The following is a 22341-nucleotide window of genomic DNA, read 5'->3' on the forward strand; positions in this document are numbered from 1 at the left end:
CCTCTTGGGTAAAATATTCCGGAGGTAAAATAGTCCCCCATTCGGATCTCTGGGCGGGGACTACTCAAGAGGATGTCGTTATCAGGAGAAAGAAAACTGGCGTTCTACGGATCGGAGCGTGGAATGTCAGCTCCCTTAATCGGGCAGGTAGGTTAGAAAATTTAAAAAGGGAAATGGATAGGTTGAAGTTAGATATAGTGGGAATTAGTGAAGTTCGGTGGCAGGAGGAACAAGACTTCTGGTCAGGTGACTACAGGGATATAAACACAAAATCAGATAGGGGTAATGCAGGAGTAGGTTTAATAATGAATAGGAAAATAGGAATGCGGGTAAGCTACTACAAATAGCATAGTGAACGCATTATTGTGGCCGAGATAGATACGAAGCCCACGCCTACTACAGTAGTACAAGTTTATATGCCAACTAGCTCTGCAGATGACGAAGAAATTGAAGAAATGTATGATGAAATAAAAGAAATTATTCAGATTGTGAAGGGAGACGAAAATTTAATAGTCATGGGTGACTGGAATTTGAGTGTAGGAAAAGGGAGAGAAGGAAACATAGTAGGTGAATATGGATTGGGGGACAGAAATGAAATAGGAAGCCGCCTGGTCGAATTTTGCACAGAGCACAACATAATCATAACTAACACTTGGTTTAAGAATCATGCAAGAAGGTTGTATACATGGAAGAACCCTGGAGATACTAAAAGGTATCAGATAGATTATATAATGGTAAGACAGAGATTTAGGAACCAGGTTTTAAATTGTAAGACATTTCCAGGGGCAGATGTGGACTCTGACCACAATCTATTGGTTATGACCTGTAGATTAAAACTGAAGAAACTGCAAAAAGGTGCGAATTTAAGGAGATGGGACCTGGATAAACTAAAAGAACCAGAGGTTGTACAGAGATTCAGGGAGAGCATAAGGGAGCAATTGACAGGAATGGGGGAAATAAATACAGTAGAAGAAGAATGGGTAGCTTTGAGGGATGAAGTAGTGAAGGCAGCAGAGGATCAAGTAGGTAAAAAGACGAGGGCTTGTAGAAATCCTTGGGTAACAGAAGAAATATTGAATTTAATTGATGAAAGGAGAAAATATAAAAATGCAGTAAGTGAAACAGGCAAAAAGGAATACAAACGTCTCAAAAATGAGATCGACAGGAAGTGCAAAATGGCTAAGTAGGGATGGCTAGAGGACAATTGTAAGGATGTAGAGGCCTATCTCACTAGGAGTAAGATAGATACCGCCTACAGGAAAATTAAAGAGACCTTTGGAGATAAGAGAACGACTTGTTTGAATATCAAGAGCTCAGATGGAAACCCAGTTCTAAGCAAAGAAGGGAAAGCAGAAAGGTGGAAGGAGTATATAGAGGGTCTATACAAGGGCGATGTACTTGAGGACAATATTATGGGAATGGAAGAGGATGTAGATGAAGATGAAATGGGAGATATGATACTGCGTGAAGAGTTTGACAGAGCACTGAAAGACCTGAGTCGAAACAAAGCCCCCGGAGTAGACAATATTCCATTGGAACTACTGACGGCCGTGGGAGAGCCAGTCCTGACAAAACTCTACCATCTGGTGAGCAAGATGTATGAAACAGGCGAAATATCCTCAGACTTCAAGAAGAATATAATAATTCCAATCCCAAAGAAAGCAGGTGTTGACAGATGTGAAAATTACCGAACTATCAGCTTAATAAGTCACAGCTGCAAAATACTAACACGAATTCTTTACAGACGAATGGAAAAACTAGTAGAAGCCAACCTCGGGGAAGATCAGTTTGGATTCCGTAGAAACACTGGAACACATGAGGCAATACTGACCTTACGACTTATCTTAGAAGAAAGATTAAGGAAAGGCAAACCTACGTTTCTAGCATTTGTAGACTTAGAGAAAGCTTTTGACAATGTTGACTGGAATACTCTCTTTCATATTCTAAAGGTGGCAGGGGTAAAATACAGGGAGCGAAAGGCTATTTACAATTTGTACAGAAACCAGATGGCAGTTATAAGAGTCGAGGGACATGAAAGGGAAGCAGTGGTTGGGGAGAGAGTAAGACAGGGTTGTAGCCTCTCCCTGATGTTGTTCAATCTGTATATTGAGCAAGCAGTAAAGGAAACAAAAGAAAAATTCGGAGTAGGTATTAAAATTCATGGAGAAGAAATAAAAACTTTGAGGTTCGCCGATGACATTGTAATTCTGTCAGAGACAGCAAAGGACTTGGAAGAGCAGTTGAATGGAATGGACAGTGTCTTGAAAGGAGGATATAAGATGAACATCAACAAAAGCAAAACAAGGATAATGGAATGTAGTCTAATTAAGTCGGGTGATGCTGAGGGAATTAGATTAGGAAATGAGGCACTTAAAGTAGTAAATGAGTTTTGCTATTTGGGGAGCAAAATAACTGATGATGGTCGAAGTAGAGAGGATATAAAATGTAGGCTGGCAATGGCAAGGAAAGCGTTTCTGAAGAAGAGAAATTTGTTAACATCCAGTATTGATTTAAGTGTCAGGAAGTCATTTCTGAAAGTATTCGTATAGAGTGTAGCCATGTATGGAAGTGAAACATGGACGATAAATAGTTTGGACAAGAAGAGAATAGAAGCTTTCGAAATGTGGTGCTACAGAAGAATGCTGAAGATTAGATGGGTAGATCACATAACTAATGAGGAAGTATTGAATAGGATTGGGGAGAAGAGAAGTTTGTGGCACAACTTGACCAGAAGAAGGGATCGGTTGGTAGGACATGTTCTGAGGCATCAAGGGATCACCAATTTAGTATTGGAGGGCAGCGTGGAGGGTAAAAATCGTAGAGGGAGACCAAGAGATGAATACACTAAGCAGATTCAGAAGGATGTAGGTTGCAGTAGGTACTGGGAGATGAAAAAGCTTGCACAGGATAGAGTAGCATGGAGAGCTGCATCAAACCAGTCTCAGGACTGAAGACCACAACAACAACAACAATACCACTTCATAGAATTAGCTTATGGCTCAGCTGTGCACACTCAACAATATGTGCTGACATCAGAAGTAAGAGAGGAGGCATTGACCTGTGCCCATGAGTGACAGACTGGCAGAAGGCGTAACCAAATGGGAATGCAATATGTACAAGTACCTAACTTAAATAAAAGCAAATAGAACTACTAAGAATTACATCTACTGTCTAACAATTACTGAATCTATTGATACATGTACATAGAGATGTAATTAAATACTAAGCGATATACAATATATTTACAAGCAAAGGGAAGCATTATGGAAAAAATATATGAGATGTGTAAGCTAAGAAGAAACTATAAACTATAGTAACAAATGTCAAGTAATTTTCTTTGCAGGGTAAATGATCATACAAGGTAACAGAATAAACGAGGATCTATGTATTTAAACAAAGCATGGAAAAATCTGCAGACAGATATAATGTATCAATGACACCACTGAGCTATGTAATGTAATTAGTTTTAAGTTACTTTTAAGTTTTTTTCTGTCAGCGACCAGTGCTCGTCACAGCGCACAAGAGGAGAATTACATCAAGAGTAGCAGGTACCAAATGAATAAATGGGCGGCACCTCGAGTAAACAATTTAGTAATGAGAATATTTGTACAAAGGTCATAAGGCAAATGAAAAATGCATCATTGCACTATAGCTCCGTGACATTTACCAGTACCTATTTGCTGCAAATTCCGTATTTACATTTAAGCATGTGATTTTACATAAAACCACTTAATTTTTAATGTGTTTCATGCAAGCATAAATGATGACATTTCCATGCATTTGAGAAAGATAAGTCTACAATGATTCGAACGCCTTCATAATTAACACTAAGCTACATGTGAATTGAAGTAAACAGCACTAGTGCATGTAGAAACAACATGATAGTACATGAATGATCAGTCAGTACACATCCTTTCTTTGAAATAAGAGTTCCTTGGCAACTAGTACATGATTGTACGAGTAACATTTCCTCATAAATCCTTGAACCAGTAGATGAGTATTTCCTTCCTTCCCTCCCAAGCAAGGGGGCGGCGCCAAGCATAGTTAGGCCAGCCATGTGTAACGTTTTAGTCCTATTGTGAATGTTTTTCTCTCTCCTCTACCTAAGAAAGAGATGAGTTTCCATAAAAGAGAAAAGTCTATCTATAAAATGACAAATAAATGTATCATATGCATGTGTTGTACCATAATAATGTGTTATGTAATTAATTTGTATATGTGATGTGAAGGGAGATAAGTTAAAACTAACAAGCAAACTGTAGTAACAGAATCCAGTTGATGAAAAATTTGTGATGTTTTAAAACATAAGAAATTTATGTTCATACTATAAGCGGTGTGCAGAATGTGAGACATAGGTGTAAGATATCCTGTAATATATTGTTGTAACTCAGTGCTTGTATAAATTTTCGTTGAAAACGAAACTCCATGTAAAGGAGTGAACTTTAAAGACAAGCAATTTATACCATGTTTTGATGGCAATATGAGTCTTTCAACAAAATAAATGGTGAAAAGTGGTCAGATTAACATATATGCGCAATGAAGTAATCTCTGAGTATTGTGTCTCGCCACGCCTGATACATTAATAAGTGAACTATAGTTTATAAATTATAGAGTGCAGCAATCAGTCGTCCTTTTTAAAATTTTGTTACATAAATCAAGATTTCGGCTAGTGGCTAGCCGAAATCTGGATTTACGTAATAAAATTTAAAAAAGGACCACTGATTGCTGCACTCTATAATTTATAAGCTACATAACGGATGCTGAGTGCACCCACTTTCCGAATGGAAGGTAACCTGATGAACTATAGTTGTTCGAGCCAGTACTTACCTTGTCGATGGATGCTGTTGGCCTGGGTTCTCTCCACTGAAAATGCGAGTACGATGAGTAATAATGACATCCAGGCTGTAAGATTGGAGATCTTCTGCTACAGCGTCGGATTTCGAACAACAAGCACACATACACACTGCACCCAGAATGAAGGCAAACTCCACAGAAATTCTTAATATGTAATACTCAGGTGAAAGTGTGACTCTCAATGTGAAGAAGAAATGAGTGCATGCACATACAATGGTAGCAACTAGCAAGTTGCTCGTTAGTGGCTCGTGCTTAGCTACTAAACCTACTAGTGTGCAGGTGCTAAACCTGGCAGTGAGGCCAAAGGAAACTGGACATTACTGTCAGTGGATTAAATTCAAACAGGTAAGGAACTATCATATGAGGTATATAATCTTTTAATTTCTTGTAGAACTCTGACATACATAGGATAAGCTAACATATCTATTCCATTAAATAAAAGAGAAACCGACAAATAAAAGGCATCGACGCCTATCAGCAAAAGTAAATGTAAGTTATGTACATGTAAAAACTCTGTAAATATCTGTAGTATATTAACATACAGTGTGAAGGCAATTGTGCTGGTACATGGTGAAAGACCACCCAGATATGGTAAAGTTAAAATTTATTAAAAATGGAACAGTAATAATGATGGAATCAAAGACCAACAATAAGTGTTGGCAAAGACATTAGTTATGAATGCACAGCAAGCTACAGACAAATTAACAAACAACATCACTCACTTTTTTGAACAAGATTTTGTTTCACTCTCTTGTAAGCAGAAGGATGGTTAAGATGTATTGCTGAGAGTATCACGAGCTACAAGTGTGTAGTATTACATGTGATTCTGAATGAGAGAAGATTTAATAACGGAATTAAGTATTTTTAATGAAGTGAAGTGGAGCCAAGTTGGGAGGAATGGGTCAAATGGCTCTGAGCACTATGGGACATAACTTCTGAGATCATCAGTCCCCTAGAACTTAGAACTACTTAAACCTAACTAACCTAAGGACATCACACACATCCATACCCGAGGCAGGATTCGAACCTGCGACTGTAGCGGTCGCGCGGCTCCAGACTGTAGCGCCTAGAACCGCTCGGCCACTTCGGCCGGCTGGGAGGAATTTCCTTCATGTTTTATATCATCTTGAGAGACACTGGTGTTCCCTGGAATAGGCTGCCTGCAGCTGCAATTCAAATGTAAGAAAGTAAGTCCATGGTCATATTTTCGCCAGATTAACAAGAAGGAGAAACTTTCAGAAGATGACAAATGTAATTAAAATATATATAGTGATGGACACAGAAAAAAGGAGAAACAGCGAAAGGTGAAGTGACTGAACAATAGCACAATTTTGTACACACAGAACATTTTATAACAATACAGTTGTACTATCCTTTAATTTTTCCATTCTAACTATTTTTTATAATTATAACACAATTCGCCAGTTACTTTTATGAGAGTAGTAGTCGTCACGCTGCGACATTTCAGGAAACTAAATTGGTATTCATCCAGAAGACCATTTGGTGTTAAGTAATTGGTAAGCTGATCATAAACTGTGTATTCTAAAGCTTTAGATAATGGTGATAGACTGCAAAAGAACCTGTAGTCAGAAGGTTCTTTGGCAGATTCCTTTTCGGGTAGAGGTTTTATCAGCCCATTTTTCCAGGCCATTGGGATGATGCTGGGGGTCAGAGAATGGTTAAAATATCCGTTGTTATGGGTAGTAATGGACGCAGGAATAAGCTGATCATTTATATTGTAATATTGTTGTGTCCTGCAGCTACCGTACGTATTCACACAATTACTTTCTGACTATGTTAAGGCTTACAAGCTACAAAAAAAAATTTTCGTTTGTACCGGCTGCAGATACTGCAAGAGAATCAGTGTACGCATGCTAGAGTACTTACCAAGTGCAAACGTAGGTGTGGTGAAATACTCATTTAATATAATAAAAAAACTAATATAACAAAACATAAAGTACATAATGGATCCATAGAGTGTGTTGCTGGTGCAAAATTTTTAAGTATGTATGTTGATCACCAATAATTGGTCGCCCACCGGGGAAGGGTATAAGTCCTAAAATGGCCAATTTGAGTTATTACATCCAGTGCATTCGGAAATGTCTGATCTTGCTTGAGGAAAGGGGTATAAGTTACATGGAGAGGTTTTTCCCGAGTTATATCTTTATGGGTTTGATAAGACTTCTGAAAACGAAGTTTCTTCCTGGGGAAAGGGATATAAGTTGACTTATGCCCCTTTGCACATTATCTGTTGTTGTGGAAAAGAACATACATTAACTTGTGCCCCTTCACACAATTATATTTCAAGGCTTACATCTTTAAACACAAGTTGATTCTTTAAATAACATTCTGAAGGGCGTTGTTTTATGAGGTTTTAGGGTAACAGTATTTTTACAGGTTTAACACATGTTTACTAATTCTTTTCTTATATGTAACAATGTAAGTGACATTGTATTTACATTATTACATTAATATTGTTGTTGCCATTTATCTCTGCAGTTACCAGCAACATCCTGGTAGAGGCTATTATAAAAAAGTGAATTGTGACTTTACATTTCCATTATTACATTACACTCTTGTTGGCAATCCCACCTTGTATTAAGATAACACACTATTTTCATCATCCATCAGCTTGCTTGTAAAACACAAATATTACCTACCAAAGTTTTTATGGTGTGGAGTGAACGACTTTGAAGAATGGTTCCAATGTGCAAAACATATTTGGGAATGGATGACTCATAAATTTGAGTACCTACACCAGGGATTGACTCCTATTACCAGTGGTTATTGACGAATAGTATTAGTTCAAACCTCATATAGAACCGTTTTTTATTTATTTCATGAGGTAACAGTATGAGTCTTAATATTACTCTTGTGCTATATTCTATTTTTCTGCAGGTTCAAATCATGTCCCATTAATTTCAAATGGCATTTGTCTAGTATTGAGTTATTTCGAGAAAGATACAATGTATGTCCCACAAGCTGAAATGCGTTCATCTGTTAGGTAATCAAATTGTATGACATTTAAATGTATTAGAAATCATAGAAATACGTTTAAATATTTTTTTCTGTCATACATCAGTGATGACGTATACAACCATGATTTCAAATGTTTTGTTTTGCAGGGTCCAGTGAAATCTGCAAGACTTTCATATCACAGAGGAATCAGAGGATACTTCTGAGATGGAGCAACATAATGGAAAACTAATAAGTTTTCGCAATCATAAGGAATAAATGAGTTTAAAAGGCGAAACACGTGATATAAGGTTTCAGAGGAAGGTAAACAGGAACCATGGAAAGGAATACGTTTCAAAGAGAGGAAAACTTGTCAAAAGAAACTCATATAAGAGGCTGGAAGTGTGTAGAATGAAGTGCAAGGACCGTATTTCTGATGAACAGCGAGAAAATGTCTTCAAAGAATATTGGAATATGGGAGATTATAGCAGAAGAGTTGCTTACATCGCCAGTCTTATTAAAAGTACTGGAAGGTCGGTTGCTGATCCTAACAAACTGAAGATGCTGTTCGTAAACCACAAACATCAATTACAAATATTTGGGGAATTGGTTATAGTGTATAAAGCATGTAGTCTGACAATTTTAGACGAAAATAATAAGTTTGTTACTCGATTTCAGGCATATCAAGTGAAGATAGCAGAGGCCCTCATGAACCAGTAAACGAATCACAGCAGGAGCATTAGGACATAGCAATCCAACACATAAATTCTACCCTGGCCTATGGCAGCGACTCGTGTGAAATATGTCACTACTTATTCAAATATTTGTGGTGGACAGAAAAAAACAGTCATTGGTTGCTATGGTATGTCTTTATGAAAAATGTTATCAACATAGAAATGACTGATGACTATCCTTTTTGCAGAGCATACTCACATGGAGTCCGAAACCAATCACTCCTCAATAGAAAAAAAAGGAACAGAAGAACAAACCGCCTATAAACCACCCTCAGGATTGGATGCAACTGGTACAACAAACAGGAAATTACAAACATTTCAAGGTATTACAGATGACCCAACATGACTTCTTTCAGTATTCTGATCCACTCAAAAAGTCTCTGTAAATAAAAAAGGTTGATGTGTTGGATACAAAACCATCCAGAGAGATATGAAATGGCTACATTTCACAAAAAAAAAAAGAAGTAGGTTCTATGTTACACAAGAATATGCTGGACAAAACACCTGAATTAATGAAAGAAACTTGCAGGCATCGAGGTAATGCTCATGATAATATTCTGCCAGAATTACCTTATCAAGGTAAATTGTGTATTAGCAGAGAAAAGAAGAAGAACCACCTGGATTTACTGCCAGTAATAGTTACTGCATTTCGTGCATATTATAGAGATTTAAATTGTGATGTACATATGAGAGACAAACTTCCTTACACCATTGAAGATAGTCAAGATGCAATTTGACTTAAGTAATCTTTGAAGCAGTTATTAATTAACAAATTTCAGTTTTTGAGTACAATGTAAATCGTTAAAAATGAAGTTCCTAGCTCTCAAAACTACTTTTTAGTTAAAAATATTATCACAATTATTGTTATTATTATTATTATTTTGTTGTCATTGTTGTTGTTGTTGTTGTTGTTGTTGTTGTCATCACGTGCTTAACGTTTAATTAACTGATAATATTTACTCTATGACTTATCATAAGACTCTAAGTAGTATCATCTAATCAATCACTTGATTACCAAATCAAATGACAAATAATGAAATGTACACAACCCAAACGTACACAACTCAGCTCTTTACAAATTTCACAATTCGTCACAACAAAATCTATTAGCCTTGAGATCATACTACTCTTACTCAGTTCTCTAATCAGTAAACTATCCTCTCTCATCAATGAAGGAAAAAAAAACAAATATGTGTAGTTAGGATTTTCAAGGAATAGCTGATTTCATTTTTGTTTCATGAAAAGTTGCATTTTTGGACATATGTCCCTTTATCCTGAGACCAGTAAATCAATATTGGATGGACACATCATGCTATGCATTATGAATATTAACCACAATGTGTAATAACTCATGCCTAAAAGCAACATATTACACAAACATACGTTCTGTCGCCGTTATGGCATAGTATTCTGTGGTGCAAATGCTCGGGATATGAGAAATATGTACAAACTGCAAAAACGAGCCATCAGAATGATGAGAAAGACTCATGAAAGGGTCCACTGCAAAGAGCTATTTAAAAATTGGGTGTTCTGACACTTTTAAGTGAATATGTGATCAAAACAGCATTTGTTATACAAAAAACATTGAGCAATATGAAGTAAACAGCTCCATACATTACCATCAAACCACATTGCTTGCACATTTATAGGGTGAACAGGGCCAATACCCAAACCACTATGTTTTACCAAGAAATCAAGATACGTAATAAACTGCCAAAAGGAATCAAGGAAGTCTATAAATTTAAAAGATATCTTAAAGAATTGTCACTAAAAATAGTTTTTATTCTTTTAAAGAGTTCATGCAACATAAATTATTACAAATAAACACACAGCTTAACCAATTACAAAGTAAATAAAGAGGATGGCATATACTGATAAGCAGCACAATACATTGTAGTTTGTAATTTACTCCATGCAATACAAAACCAAGGTGTATTATTGGAGGATACTTATGATTAATTTCTCTTGTTTGAAACAGGCTCTTTCTTTCTTATGTAATTCAGTGATATGTTAAATATAAGTATATTTGTATTAATTTGTATTATGAATTTCTTGTATATACCATGTTTTTTTTTTCCATTATCTTCTCCACCTCAGTTATATATGGTGTGTGTGTGTGCGTGTCTGTGTGTGTGTGTGTGTGTGTGTATGTAATGATGACATCCATAGAAAGAAATTTGTCTACAGATGAATGAACAAGTAAATAAATAAATTATAGATCATCAGTAGGAACTAGAGGTTCAACTGCAGATTGATGTTTGCCTATTTCTAGCCCTTCTAGATTTTCCTGCAAGACTGAGGGACTGTGGAAGTCCTCAGCGAATGAGTGAGTGTACCTGACTTTTGCATTTCTCATAAACTGACCTGTTCAGTTGCATAGTCTCCTGTAAGCGAGATGATTCTCAGCGGTCTGGTGCCGTTTGTATTTCCTTGTGTGTTGTGCCTCTGGTACTCATAAGGTGTCTGAGCTGATCAGTAAGCCATGGTGCAGGTTTTCCCCTAACTCTTACAGTTTTTATCAGAGCATATTTAACGTACAAATCATTGAGTCTCTCAGTGAAATTAGATACTTCATAATTTATGACAAAGTTATTTCCTGTCTTTCCCTACCAAGAGATACCATAGCAGTCAATTGTAAGTACAGATATATTCAGGTGCTTAAAATCTCTAAAAATTGCAACTTTTGGTTGGTTCCTTGGGACACTGCAAAGAATAAGTCATGAATATTACGTAATGAGCAATAGGCCAGGTGCAGAAATTTGATCAGCATATTACTCTGTTTGGAGACTTGGTTGCGAAGATATCGATCATGGTATGAGCGTTTGCTGTATGATTGATTGGGCCAAGTGGAAGCAGCGTAAATTGCAGCAGAAAACATACGCTTGTAGTTTGAAACTAGGGCTGTTGTCTACAAAATTTGTGTTCATGTCTCTGGCTACAGTTACGTGTTCATACAAAGATTCAATACCTGAGAGACCTTTCCAGATTCAGATGGATTGCTACACGGATGTATTCTGTTTAAATACTTAATTTCAATGAATATGTATTCAGGGTGTAAGTTAGCATGTATATACACAATCACACAACCACCTCTTCTGTTGTCCTCTCATGTATCAGAAGGACCTAATCATCAAGGCTTACAGAACTGGAGGGATACTCAGCTTCAGCCCCGTCTCCAACAGGAGTATAAAATGAAATCTAAGGTGCTGAAATATGCATATAAGTTCAGTCAAGTGAACCGGTAAATACTGCACATTTGCATGCAAGAGCCGTAACGTACAGCTGTCGCGAATTACTCTATAATGCTACAACAAGGGACAGTGGCTCCACTGGGCTCTGGCATAAGTTCCTTGCGGTATGCGACGGGGTTGGAACAGAGAGGGACCTACAGGCAGATAGGGGTTGGAGAAAGAGTGGAGTTAAATGCCGATTATGCTTCCCTAACACAAAGCGTGGAGGTCGGTGCGGATACAGAGATGTGGGAAGCAGAGAGTATTCGTTGTGAGAGAATGTGACTGAGAATTGTGACGACTGCAAAAGGATGGTGTATCAAAGGATGAAAATTACTTAGTGCACTGTACAGGTAGGATGGGAGGAGTGAAGCAGATGATTTACAAGACAGATGCTGCTAGCAGAGGAAAATAGGTTTAATAACTGCAAGATTCACGCAGAAAGCGAACAATTAAATTAGATATTACTAAAACAACAGTGATTGTGACTTTGTTCTAGGCAATTTAAACCAAAAAGTTGAGTGAATAACGTAACCTGAAAAAGAGTACTAATTATAGTACAACTATTACACAAGGTAATGAATTCTCTAGCAAATGATGTTAACAGTAAACAAAATTAAGTAATACTACAGTTAAGGGTAATAAGCGAAGTACAAAAATAATAATAAATTATAATTACAAGGAAAGTAGGTAAATACGCGGTTACGAAGATAGTTACAGACTTGGTACAGTTTCCAGATAGTTTTAGCTAACAGAGGATGTTACGGAAGGTTAGTATTAAACCAACGTGAGAGGTGTTAAATGCTCTCTTTGGCTCGCGTAGTTTCAGTTAATGCTGTTCAGTTCTCTCACGTTTGTAACTGTCTTCTTTCCAGCTGTGGTCTTGATAATTACTTTGCCATCCTGAGTTCACATATTCTGGAAACCAAAATGGGATATTCAAGGTCTTTAGACGCTCTTATGTAAGACTTTTCTTATTGTAATCTCTGTCCCCGTTAATTTTCTCTTGCGGTTAAAGCTCTCCGCTCATTTTAAGTATAAGACAAACTTCACAATTATTGGACGATATTTCATAGCACCTGATAATCTTCGTCCCACTTAATGGCAATGGCCCCTGTTAATGTGCGCTTTACTTATCCCAGTGCCTAATTTCGTACCTCGTGTAACCACACACAAGGTAAGTGATTTATGTCTCGAAAGTGTATCCCGTTTTATATCGATATTAGTCGGTCCTGTCGATATTAGTTTAACGGATATCCTTGCTACATTGCTGTATGAATAACATCTGTAAAAGATACGAGATTTAAATCCACGACGCTTGAATGTGTTTGTCAGATGGTAAAGAACTGATGCTGGACATGCGTTATAAATGCTGGTGTTGAACTGGTAATGTGAATCGAAGTCATAATGTGCGTGTCAACAGTAGTATCCATTATAACGACCAGTACTGGATTTGTTTTAGATTTCATACCAATTCTCATTTGTGACAACCCTATTGTTAAAATTAGAGGCGAACCAAATGTTTGACTAGCACTTTCACAAATTACTTGTTTGTTGCTTTCTTTTAATTCATTAGCTTAATGCGACTTAGTAACTTGGATTCGTAGGGCATCCTTGATAGTATTGCCAAATGAAAAGCAGTGGCATAGCATCATTGTATTAACTGACAGCAAAGTGAAACTTTCTTAGTGGTGCCTGCTCAGTATATTGTTAATCATGTGCACTGAACTGGTTGAAGGTTAAAAGTGTGAGAATTTACGAATTATGTGAAGACTTCTCTGACGAAATCTGTAAAATGTGCTATGAAATAAGTATGAAAACTTGAAATAAAATTTTAATTACATCTTATATTGTTTTAGGATTAAAGTGTGAGGTTCCAATTCCTTTAATATGGATTCATCCTTCGTTTCATTTAGCCCCAAAAGAAAACTAAAGAAACACGTGCATAGCAGTGAGTATAAAATTTATTTCAATGTACATTTTCGTTAGTGCATATGTGTAATAAATGTTCATGTCTATTTGCTTTACAGAGATTACCAAATTGTCATTGAGACACGCTAATAGAGGCCAGGATAAGAAAGCCAATGCCTTATGTAAAAATAAATCCCCTCAGAGATGTGATCGTCTACAACAGACGCCTCTTTTTACCAGGATTAGTAATTTGTCGACAGATGATATTCACCGTAAACATTTTGATAAAACATATTTGGACGCAGAGGATAACATTTCTCTCAAAGAAACTAAAATAGAAGTCGCCAAGACAAGCTTGCTGAATGAGGAAGACCATACTCTTCCCTTTGACCCATCTAGGAGGGGTAGTGTGTCTCAGTTTACTTGCAGTGTCAAAGTAGATAACAAGATTAGAATCAGCGAAGACGTAGAAAGCCCTAAGGTAAAGATTGAAGTGAGGACGCCAGCCAGTGTTTCCAGATGCAATAGTACTATAGTGATATCTGAGACTAGCTCTGACGAGTCCAATTCAGTTGCAGCGGGAAAGCCTAAGAAAACTTCTACTCAGAATGTAAACATTGTTATCAGTGAGTCTGATAGTGAATCTGAAAGTTCTTCCGAAAGTGCAAACTCTCTCATGAAAAGTGTCTTATCTCATAATGCAACCAGTACAGTATTATGTTCCAATGATTCATCTGATAAACAATCTGAAATTGAAAAATGGTTGCAGAACATTTCTCCCAAATGCAAGAATAATTTTCTTGGACCCCGGGAAGAACATGTGATATTCCCCAGGAATGAAGTTAATGATCCACAAAAGAGGTATGTAGCTTATGAGTATTTCTTTCCTTCTAATTTTCTTTGTGTAAAAATTATCCACCATATGACCATTTTTACAGTGTTTAAGACAAAAAAAAAAGGCAGATGTCCGTGTGTGCCGCTTAGATATCCCCTGTACTTCGGCCATCAGCCTTTATTTTGCTGCCCAAGTAGCAAAACTTGTTTACTACTTTCGATGTCTCATTTCCTCAACATTGCCTTCTTTATTTTGGCTACATTCCAGTACACTAGTTTTGTTTTTGTTAGTGTTCATCTTATATCATTTGAAGACATTGTCCACTCCATTCAGCTGTTCTTTGCCATCTGACAAAACTAAGCCATGGCTAACGTTAAAAGTTTTCGTTACTTCTCCGAGTTTTTCTTTGGTTTCCTTATTGCATGCCCGGTGCAGAAATTGAAGACGACTCGGGATAGTCTATAACCCTGTCTCTAGTTTCTCAACCACTGCTTCCGTTTATGCCCATTGACTCCTAGAAGTTCTGTCTGGTTTGTGTATAAAAGTTTTATGTAACGTTGTGCTCCTTGTATTTTATCCCTGCTAGCTTCAGAATTTTTAAGAGTATATTCCAGTCAACATTGTCAAAAGCTTTCTCCGAATCTACAAAAGTTATAAGTGTAATTTTGCTTTACCTAAACCTAACTTCTAAGATCAGTTGTAGGATCAGTGTTGCCTCGGGCATTCCCATATTTCTTCAGAATCCTAACTGATTATCCCTGATGCCAGCTTCTATCAGTTTTTCTATTCTTAGATAAATAATTTATATCACTATTTTGTAACCATAACTTATTAAACAGTTACTTCGGTAGTATTCAAACCTGTCTTCGCCTGCCTTCTTTGGAAATGGAATTACTACATTCTTCTAAAAGTCTGAGTGTGATTCCCCTGTCTTATCTTACACAACAGGTGGAATATTTTAATCATGCTTGGCTCTCGCAAGGATATGAATAATTACATGGGAAAGAAATATAGTCCAGAAGCCTTGTTTCTTTGGTCTTTAGTGCTCTGTCGAATTCTTGTAGTGTCGTATCATCTATCTCATCTTTCTATAATATTGCCCTAAAGTTTGTTTTCCTTATACAGGGTGTTACAAAAAGGTATGACCAAACTTACAGGAAACGTTCCTCGCACACAAATAAAGAAAAGATGTTATATGGACATGTGTCCGGAAACGCTTAATTTCCATGTTAGAGCCCATTTTAGTTTGTTCTTCCACCTACGCTCAATGGAGCACGTTATCACGATTTCATACGGGATACTCTACCTGTGCTGCTAGAAGATGTGCCTTTACAAGTACGACACAACATGTAGTTCCTGCACGATGGAGCTCCTGCACATTTCAGTCGAAGTGTTCGTACGCTTCTCAACAACAGATTCGGTGACCGATGGATTGGTAGAGGCGGACCAATTCCATGGCCTCCACGCTCTCCTGACCTCAACCCTCTTGACTTTCATTTATGGGGACATTTGAAAGCTCTTGTCTACGCAACCCCGGTACCAAATGTAGAGACTCTTTGTGCTCATATTGTGGACGGCTGTGATACAATACGCCATTCTCCAGGGCTGCATCAGCACATCAGGGATTCCATGCAACGGAGGGTGGATGCATGTATGCTCGCTAATGGAGGACATTTGAACATTTCCTATAACAAAGTGTTTGAAGTCATGCTGGTACGTTCTGTTGCTGTGTGTTTCCATTCCATGATTAATGTGATTTGAAGAGAAGTAATAAAATGAGCTCTAACATGGAAAGTAAGTGTTTCCGGACACATGTCCACATAACATTTTCTTTCTTTGTGTGTGAGGAATGTTTCCTGAAAGTTTGGCCGTACCTTTTTGTAACACCCTGTATATACCTCCCATCTTTCAGCTATGTCTTCTTTGCTTAGATTTGACATGTAATCTGAGCTCATAGTATACATACAGGTGTTTGTCTTCTCCAAAGGGCCAAGTGAGGTAGTGCAGTGGTTAGCACATTGAACTTGGATTTGGGAGGATGATGATTAAAGTTCCAATCCAACCTTCCAGATTAAGGTTTTCTGCAATTTCCCTAAGTGACTAAGGTGAATGCCAGGATTGGCCCTTTTAAAGGGTCTGGCTAATTTCGTTCTTCATCCTTCCCCAGTCTGAGCTTGAGCTCTGTGTCTAATGACCTTGTCAATTGTATGTTATACACTAATGGGTTTAGTGTTGTAGGATTGCCGGATACAATGATGTACACTATACCACTGACTGCACCCAAAGAGCTTGGAAAACTAAGATGTTGATGATCAACTTGGTTGATAATCGCCACATTAACATCGTCCCCTCCCTAGAGTGTGGAGACAAATATTAGGTCATACATGTAAAGGAAGCACCTGGGGGAGGGGAGGGGGGTGAGGGAGGAGGTTAAACAGAAAAAAACAATATATGGGTCATTCCATGTCAGTTCAACCAGAGGCTCCAGCTCATAATCTCAGATTTGACTCAAATTCTGTACACTAATTCTACCATGTGTGGAACACTTGTGTACAAAGTATTAGTTTCCCCTGCCAATTAGTTCCAGAATTATGACTTGTGAAAGAAGGTGGCGTGACTCGGAAATTGCAACCCGCATCTGGCAATCTATCTTCAGACCCAAATTCGGGTCGTAATAACTTTGGAACTATTCCACACAGTCCAGTGAAATTTTTACAACCCAGTAACATCCATTTAGAGAACACACTCCATGAATCGAAACACCAACAACATATTTCTGAGGGAAAATAAAAAATTCCAAAATGTGATTTAAAAAATGTAATATGTTAAAAGATACATATGGTAGGTGCCCTCTATGCCAAATATAGGCTAATTCACTCAAAAGGGTATAAATTTTTTTGTGGTAAGCTTAATGTGGCTTAAACACACACAGAACTCATCATGCCCATATCAGTCACAAAAACTGAGTTACATGCACACGAAAATACAAAAATTTGAAAAATTACCTGAAAAACATCGATTTTCAAAGTGTGGTAGCACAAAACGGACAAGTGGTATCCAAGCCAAATTTCACACACTGCATAAGTTGACCATAATGATATATATCTCAAAATTTCAGCATGTTATTGCTAGACATTTGCGTACAGTGGAAGTTGACAGATGTATTTGGTGATGTGGCCATTGTTCCACAACACAATTTTGTAAAAACATATCGGAAACTGTTCTGCCTCTTCTTATCCTCTCCCACAACCGTTTATTCACTAAGCAACAGCATATAGACAGATTAACACAACCTATCATTCATGTTTACTGCACCTTAACTGCTAAAAACCAGTCGATTGTGCTTCAAACAGAAGTTATCCCACACTTTAGTTACTGTACTCTGTACACTGAGTGGCAAATTGTACTGTCTTCTTGACACTGTGGTAGGAACTGGAACTGTCATAACAATATGTTCAAAAGGAATCCAACACCTGTCTGCCAAACGTGGCCAATAAAATGATCTTGCTGGTCCTGTTGGTGCCATGAAGTTCACAAATACGCCACCTTCTGCTTCACAGCACTATGCAACACATCCTAAGTACCATTTGTCATCATAAACAGCAGTAACATAGCAACCTGGTAGTATGTTGCTGCTTTTGCTTCTGAATTCTGAGTCAGACACACTGTGAAGACACATGTTGTGCATGAACCTATAGTTATAACCGGACAGTCTGCTCATCTGCACATTGTCAGAGCCCGCTGGAGGGAAGTGATGATGGCTCCTTGTGCCTGCAACAGTTTTAATGTGTTCTAGTCTGCTTTTTAGCAACTCTTCAACTGATTTCACCTCATCTTTCGAAACATAGAATGATTGTATGCCAGAGATATTTTTCTGTACCCAGGTAAATAATTGAAGAGGTGTTAGAATGTGACCTTCTGTAGGGTGCTGCAGACTAGCTCGTAATGTCATGCGCTTAATGGTAGCACCAATACCAACCGTCACGTACATTTTTACCATGACTTGTTGCGAAAAAATTCCAATCTGCGTTAATCTGAAAATCATGGCAACGCATGCATAAATTTTGGAAATTTTTACAGTTTTTGTACTGACTAGCTGCCCCATCACTCTGTAGGGTGATGTCACATGCACATGTAGCTCTGTCACAAGGCTGGGAGTAGGTAACATCACAAGAGTAGGAATGGTCGTCACTCACCCGCAAACCATTCGAGGCGGGTGTAGCAGGAGGTGGTGGCTGACTTGATGGAGTGTCGAGCAGTTCTCCTAGAGCCCACGCCAGTTTGAGGCAGCAGAGAGATACGGTTTGAGGTGTACTGTTAATGAGCACTTTGAACATGTTATGCTGCAAGATGACTTTGTATGGGCCAGAGTACGGAGGGCTGAGTGCGACAGTGTCATTGCGCACCATGATGCGAGTGCACAACGCTAAGTTTTGGTGCAGGAATATGGGGGTAAGTAAGTGCAGCTGAGGAGGGGCCACACAAATGTTAGTGATTAGCTGCTTAACAGGCCTGACAAAGGTTGAATCGCAGATTTGATCCAGAGGGAGTGAAGGCTCAACTAACTCTGCTGGGAGTGTGAGGGGTTCTCCGTATAATACTTCCACCAGAGATGCGCCAAGGTATTCTTTGTATGCTGCCCGAACACCTAATGTTACCCACGGTAGGGTGTCGGCCCACTTGCCTTCATGGCAGATCAGTGAAGCTTTAAACTTCAGTGCCAGCATTTGACAGGCCCGTTGCTCTGAGCATGGTATGCTGCTGTTCTAAGTTGTTTCACCCCGCACAGTTCACAAAGCTGCCAGAAGAGGGTGGACTCAAACTGATGACCCTGATCAGAGGCGATAGAAGCTGGGCAGCCAAAGTGCGAGATCCACAATAATAAAAGGGTTGGGGCCACCGTGTCGGCTGTAATAGTAGTGAGGGTATATCTGTCGATGGCGTCTGTATATAATGGAAAGAGCGTGGGGGGGGCTACAATATCTCTCTCTCTCTCTCTCTCTCTCTCTCTCTCTCTCTCTCTCTCTCTCTCTCTCACGTGTGTGTGTGTGTGTGTGTGTGTGTGTGTGTGTGTGTGTGTGTGTCAGACGTATGCATCCTGTTGAAATATTGCACCAGATGGGTGACAAGAAACCGGAAAGTGTCTAAATCAAGTTTGAGTCCTGTTTTAGTATTGGAGTGCAATGCGGCGTAAATGGCAAATAGTTCCCAGTCGAAGGTCGACCATTTGCATAGGGAAGTGGACAGTTTGTTGGAGAAAAATCTGAGTGGCTGTATAACAGAACCCACAGTTTGCTGAAGTACTGCCCCAACTGCTGTATCACTTCTGTCTGTAGTAAGCGAGATTGGAGCGTGAGGGATGGGGTGAGCGAGCGTAACAACCGTCTGTAAGGCTGACTAGAGGTTGTCAAGTGCATGTTGCATGTCGGGAGTCAACATGACCGCCCAAGACCCTGAAGTCTTTTGGCTTGCAAGAGTGTTCATCAGTGGGGTTTCTGTTTTGGCAGCTTGGGGAAATTGTTTGCGGTAGTAATTTATAGTTCCTAGGAAGCAGCAGAGGCCCTTGAAAGTCTTTGGGCAAAGGCACCGTACTAATAGCCTCGACCCGTTCTGGTACAGGGGACGCCGCTATCAGAAACTATGTGGCACAGAAAAGTGACACTAGTGTGGCAGAGTTGTGACTTAGCATTGTTTACCACAACAACGTTTGCTTGTAAGAGGGACTCCATAATTAAGTGGAGTTCATGTTCGTCGAGTGAGGAAGAAAAAAATTAACAAATCGTCCAGGTGCGCATACACAAAGTCCAGTTTTCCAACCAATGAGTCAATGAACCGTTGCCATGTCTGTGCGGCATTTTTAAGGCTGAACGGCGTAAACAGATACTAGAACAATCTGGACAGGATGATGGCAGTTTTTTCGATGTCTTTGGATGCCATTGGCAGTTGGTGGTACACCTTGTGACAGTCAATTGCACTGACAATTTGTGCTCCATGCAGTTGGGAAGTAAAATCTTGAGTATTAGAGATGGGATAATTATCTGTTGTTAATCGCTCAATAATCTCCGCAGAGAGAGAAAGTATTGTCTTTCTTAGGTACCAAATGAATGGGCAACGACAACTACTAGAAGGGTGAATAGTCTAAAAGTTCCTGAATAATCGCTTTGGCATGTTTAAGTTTTTCTGGTTTTAAACACCTGGCCTTTGCAAGCAGCAGTGGACTTTCCATGGTATTGATGCTACGGACAGTACCCTTGTTGATCCCAAACACTGACGTGGGTGATGGACCCGCACCTGATGAAGTATGTCTAACCTGTAATGCACATGTTTGTGTGTCCCAGGCAGGAAGATAAGCATCAGTGATGGTGATCCACTGGTAGTCCCTGTCGTGGAGCTCAGTGGGATACTTGGTGGTATCGTGAGCACAGCTTCTGCCTGATAGTAGAAATGTCACGCGGCATCAGTTGCGGGTGTGAGGAGGTGGTGCGGGAGCTGGGGCCGTGGCCTTGTGTGACAGTTGGGTGATGTGCTTACGAGCATCCGTGAGCTTGGCTTGCACTGCGGCAATGTGTAAGTGAGGGCTTTGCTGTTGTCCCAAAGCTCGTCATTGCATGATTTGAGAGAGAGCATTTCAACAGCTGCTTCAACTAGCACGTACAATAGAGTGGTGCTCTCTGAGGAGAGGGAAGAAATATCAGAACCAGTGGTACAGTCTGCCGAGTTAAAGATTAATGTACCTCATTGTAAGTTAGGAGAAAGAGCATGGCCTAAGAGAAAACCCTGAGCGCGGGTTCAACCACGTCGGTGATAATGAAATTCCACTGTAAGAGAGTGTTAATGAACTGCTGTTGAAAGTTTAAATTATTTATGTAATGAGATTGTATCAAAAAATTATTGGCAGCTCGAAGTGGGGGCAACCACCAAAGTGGGAATGGAAATAACATCAAGCAGAGCAGTGCGTAGTGTTATCCGTCGACCTGCCTGAGGTCGAAGCAGCGATGGAGGCGGTAGTGTTTGTAGATTCCTCAGATGGCGCCGCCGCAGTAGAGCTGGTATGCAAGGAGTTACGGCAACGGCTACCAGGCGGCGTTGGGTCGGCATGCATGCACAGAGTGATTTGTGTGCACTCTGTAACAAATGATGGAAACTGCAGCACAGCTGTGCCAACCCCTGAAGCTTGAGGGCTCCTGTGAAAGTACGCAGGGGTGGCAAGATAGTGTAAACCTATTCTGCAATCTTCAGTTTAGCGTCCAGTGGGGCTGAAGTTAGACGGAGAAAGTGAATTTGACCTTCTGGAGGAAGTTTGAGCAACCAGATGGTCCAAAGTGTAGCGTCCGGCATATGATGTGTGTCAATCGTAGTGCAGAGGTGCCGCCAGAGCTGTGAGGGGGATCTGGAGTCCAGCAACTCGTGACTGATGATGATGATGCGGATAGCTTCCTCTGTAGATCTGGAGAGGTGCTAGACGATGGTGCATTGGCCGAATACATATTTGTCCATAGTGAGGGGCGAAGCCACAAAATCGCAGATCAGGCCCGGTTCATCATGGATGTGACACAGTAAGCAAAAGAATTAGTTGTCATGAGCGATGCCATGTAGCTGCAGGACATGGTTGACCAAGGCAAATCATGTGCATGGGTGGTCCTTGTGAAGGGGCTGTAGTTTAGGTGAACGGATGGGGGAGTTCCGGTGTAATGATTTGTTGGAAACTGCTGCTCCCTGTTTGTAGCTCTACAGCGTAACTGGCTTGAGTGCAGTGGTGGTATACCAGTTCACGACATAGTAGGCGCAGCTGGCTCGACCGTGGTCGAGAAATGAGTCGGGC

At 39.4% G+C, this 22341-nt stretch overlaps 1 protein-coding gene and 1 long non-coding RNA gene across 4 annotated transcripts in view; one reads left to right on the forward strand and one right to left on the reverse strand.

Annotated features, from left to right (window-relative positions):
• Nucleotides 1–3809: 3809 nt before the first annotated feature.
• On the reverse strand, nt 3810–12955 carry LOC124805172. The gene is made up of 3 exons (XR_007017401.1): nt 12626–12955; nt 5882–6020; nt 3810–4103 (listed from the first exon to the last, which is right to left on the reverse strand). It is a non-coding gene; the product is annotated as an uncharacterized LOC124805172 (long non-coding RNA).
• The window catches only part of LOC124805171 (germ cell nuclear acidic protein-like), a 77860-nt gene continuing 68406 nt past the window's right edge, over nt 12888–22341 (forward strand). Inside the window, exons 1-3 of one of the 3 annotated variants that reach the window (XM_047265657.1) lie at nt 12888–12950; nt 13633–13724; nt 13804–14545. In XM_047265657.1, the coding sequence (XP_047121613.1) occupies nt 13664–13724; nt 13804–14545 (803 nt within the window). In that variant the 5' untranslated portion in view covers nt 12888–12950; nt 13633–13663. Of the gene's footprint in view, nt 12951–13023; nt 13183–13632; nt 13725–13803; nt 14546–22341 lie in introns of those variants that run through there. The other 2 variants (XM_047265656.1, XM_047265655.1) reach the window with 2 other exon arrangements.

This window comes from Schistocerca piceifrons, chromosome 7 (assembly GCF_021461385.2).
Source record: "Schistocerca piceifrons isolate TAMUIC-IGC-003096 chromosome 7, iqSchPice1.1, whole genome shotgun sequence".
In the NCBI taxonomy this organism is placed as follows: Eukaryota; Metazoa; Arthropoda; class Insecta; order Orthoptera; family Acrididae; genus Schistocerca; species Schistocerca piceifrons.